We start from the raw sequence: 3,821 nt of genomic DNA on the forward strand, positions 1-3,821 counted from the left end.
TGACAAGCTAGATAGCACTTATAGCACCCAGGACATGGCTCGCTTCACACATATTACAGCTTGAGAATGTAGAAGTAGCCTGAGCACAAGCTCCTCTCCAGAACCAGCGCTTTGGTGATATCTCCACAAGATAAACGCTCGCTGTCTGCTCGAAGCTCCAAGGTAATAGGGATGGATTCACAATGGGGGGCTTCCGTTAATGAGGAAAATCACCTTATTAGGCTGGATGACCCGTATACAATCCGGTCCTCAAGTAAAGGGGTCTACATCGAGCTGTCCTGCTGCTGGTGGTAACCCAGCGTTTGGAGGGATTATTGGAAGGAATCTCGATCCATCATCGGCTGTGAGATCAACATGTCCTTGTCGGCTGCTGATCAATGCAGCCTTACCCATCCCTCTCCATCCCTCTCTAGGCACATGGAGGCGACAAAGTAGGCTAATTCCTTTTTTTTCCTCCAACAAGGTCAATCCCGTGTCGCCCGTCGCAAAGCGATTGGTCGCGACCACAGCTCATTGTTCGCTTTCGCCAAGCCACAAGACAAACCGGGGCGAAGGACGAGAGGAAATGGAAGCTGTGGATGAGCCGAGCCCTCGCCTTATGATGACATCATGATGCACCCCCCCTCCACGCGATGAACCCCCCCTCAGGCGGCGCGGCAGACGCGCCGCGCCAGGCGGAAAGCAGCGCGCGCCCCAAGAAGCAACGTGCGACATCGCCGGCCGGCGGCAAGGAAGGCGCGGCGTCCAAAGGTGCCGCTGCGCAGAAGGGCGTCAAGACGTCGAAACAAGGCGGAGGAAGCGGAAGGAGCAGTCGTGGTCATTCCCCGGTGTCCACGACTACGGGCAGGGAGCGGCAGACCTGCACGAAAGGCGCAGCTGCTGTCCAGGCGGCAAGCGGTACGGAAAGTCCGCCGCCGGGCCCGGGCGGCAGGGCGTCGGCGGAACGCGGCAGCCATGCGCCTGACGACGCGTCGTCGCCCTCCTCCCGGTCAGAGCAGAACCGCGTAGTGTCGGACCAGCCCTGCGCCTCCAAATCCCCCAAGCTGCGCAGCAAACAGCCGAGAGGAGGGGAGGCGAAGAAGAGCTCCAAGAGTGCCGTAGGGTGCGGACCGGGCTTCTGGAAGGAAGGCTGTCTGCAGTCCGAGCTGATCCAGTTCCACCTGAACAAGAGCCTTGGGAAGAAAGGCACGAAGATGAAGCAGGTATCCCCCCCGACGTCAGAGCCGGAGCTATCCCCCGAGGAGGAGCCCCCTCCGCACCCTCAGCCCGATGAGAGGCTGCAGGAGGAGATAGAGAAGCTGGAGGATGAGAACGAGGATCTCAAGGTAGGCCTTGTTGCGTTCCTACTCCCCGGATCCGTCTCAGCTAATGATGTCAGCTAGTGCCGCACCTGTGGCTGCTAGCTTTATAGCTGTTAGCCAAAGCTAACTTATTTATTTATCTTTGTCTTTGTGCATGTATGCATGTATGCATGTATGTATGTCTGTATGTGTGTATGTGTGTATGTGTGTATGTGTGTATGTGTGTATGTGTGTATGCGTGTATGCGTGTATGCGTGTGTGACTGTGTGTGTGTGTGTGTGTGTGTGTGTGTGTGTGTGTGTGTGTGTGTGTGTGTGTGTGTGTGTGTGTGTGTGTGTGTGTGTGTGTGTGTTGTATGTATGTATGTATGTATGTATGTATGTATGTATGTATGTATGTATGTATGTATGTATGTATGCATGAATGTTTGTATGAAACTTATGTCTGTGTGTATATATGTTTGTATATGTATGTTTTTGTGTATATATGCATTTAACTTTGTCCGTCCGTCCGTCCGTCCGTCCGTCCGTCCGTCCGTCCGTCCGTCCGTCCGTCCGTCCGTCCGTCCGTCCGTCCGTCCGTCCGTCCGTCCGTCCGTCTGTCTGTCTGTCTGTCTGTCTGTCTGTCTGTCTGTCTGTCTGCCTGTATGAATTAATGTATGTTTTTGTATTTATGCACAGTATGTATGAATCAACATATGAATGTAGAAAGTGTATGTATGTATGAATAATAAATGAATGAATGTATGTATGTATGTATGCATGAGTGTATTGATGAATGTATGTATGGATGAATGCATGTATAAATAATACATAATGCATCCACCTACCCAGTCCATATATAGATAGATGGATCATTATGTAAGTCATATATGTATAGTAGGTAGGCCATTTATGTGCATATGTATTTACTAACTAAAATCAATTCATTTCAGTCTGCCACTTATTGACCACGAGCGAGGGTCTTCCTTGAACCCCTGTTTCCTAACGTTGTCCCCCTCCGACCGGCGCCCCCCAGAACGAGATGGAGGAGATGCGGGCGGAGATGGACGAGATCCGGGACACCTTCTACGAGGAGGACGCGTGCCAGCTGCAGGACATGCGGCGCGAGCTGGAGCGCGCCAACAAGAACTGCCGCATCCTGCAGTACCGCCTCCGCAAGGCCGAGAGGAAGAGGCTGAGGTTCGCCGAGACGGGCGAGGTGGACGGAGAGCTGCTCCGGAGCATGGAGCAGGACCTCAAGGTACGGGACACGCAGGGTGGAGCATGGAGCAGGACCTCAAGGTACGGGACACGCAGGGTTGGAGGGGGAAGAGCACGACTAAACACTAGGGTGGAGCATGGAGCAGGACCTCAAGGTACGGGACACGCAGGGTTGGAGGGGAAGAGCACGACTAACACTAGGGTGGAGCATGGAGCAGGACCTCAAGGTACGGGACACGCAGGGTTGGAGGGGGAAGAGCACGACTAAACACTAGGGTGGAGCATGGAGCAGGACCTCAAGGTACGGACACGCAGGGTTGGAGGGGGAAGAACACGACTAAACACTAGGGTGGAGCATGGAGCAGGACCTCAAGGTACGGGACACGCAGGGTTGGAGGGGGAAGAGCACGACTAAACACTAGGGTGGAGCATGGAGCAGGACCTCAAGGTACGGGACACGCAGGGTTGGAGGGGGAAGAACACGACTAAACACTAGGGTGGAGCATGGAGCAGGACCTCAAGGTATGGGACACGCAGGGTTGGAGGGGGAAGAACACGACTAAACACTAGGGTGGAGCATGGAGCAGGACCTCAAGGTACGGGACGAACAGGCCAGGGTTGAGGCTAAAGAACATGACTCAACACTAGGGTTGAGACTCCACCGACTCTGTTCTGTGCTATTCTGAATAAATGTGTCGCTATTTCATGGGAGTTGTACTCCTTTGTAGTTACTGATGTCATTATCAAATCCACAAAGTTGTAATCTAATCTAATCAAATCAAATCAAATCTCTCTCTCTCTCTCTCTCTCTCTCTCTCTCTCTCTCTCTCTCTCTCTCTCTCTCTCTCTCTCTCTCTCTCTCTCTCTCTCTCTCTCTCTCTCTCTGCTCTGACCCATCTCACCACCTCCTCTATCTCCATGTCTCTCTCCCCCCTCCACCTTTCTCCCCCCCTCCACCACCTTTCTCCCCCCCCTCCACCTCTCTCCACCCCTCCACCCCCCAGGTGGCCAAGGACGTGTCCGTGCGGCTGCACCACGAGCTGGAGAACGTGGAGGAGAAGCGGATGAAGACGGAGGAGGAGAACGAGAGGTTGAGGCAGAAGCTCATCCAGGTGGAGATCACCAAGCAGGCCCTGCACAACGAGCTGGAGAAGTCCAAGGAGGTGCGTCCGTGTGTGTCCATATGTGTGCGTGTGTGTTTGAGTGTGTTTTGTGTGTGTGTGTGTATGGGGGGGGGGGGGGGGGGGGGGGGGGGGGGGGGGGGGGGGGGGGGGGGGGGGGGGGGGGGGGGGGGGGGGGGGGGGGGGGGGGGGGGGGG

At 54.9% G+C, this 3,821-nt stretch overlaps 1 protein-coding gene across 1 annotated transcript in view; it reads left to right on the forward strand.

Annotated features, from left to right (window-relative positions):
* Window positions 1-632: 632 nt before the first annotated feature.
* The window catches only part of LOC130392325 (nascent polypeptide-associated complex subunit alpha, muscle-specific form-like), a 7,483-nt gene continuing 4,294 nt past the window's right edge, over window positions 633-3,821 (forward strand). Inside the window, exons 1-3 of the mRNA XM_056602821.1 lie at window positions 633-1,325; window positions 2,319-2,543; window positions 3,508-3,666. Coding sequence (XP_056458796.1) covers window positions 633-1,325; window positions 2,319-2,543; window positions 3,508-3,666 — 1,077 coding nt within the window. The remainder of the gene's footprint in view (window positions 1,326-2,318; window positions 2,544-3,507; window positions 3,667-3,821) is intronic.

The sequence above is a fragment of the Gadus chalcogrammus genome, chromosome 11 (assembly GCF_026213295.1).
Source record: "Gadus chalcogrammus isolate NIFS_2021 chromosome 11, NIFS_Gcha_1.0, whole genome shotgun sequence".
Lineage (NCBI taxonomy): Eukaryota > Metazoa > Chordata > Actinopteri > Gadiformes > Gadidae > Gadus > Gadus chalcogrammus.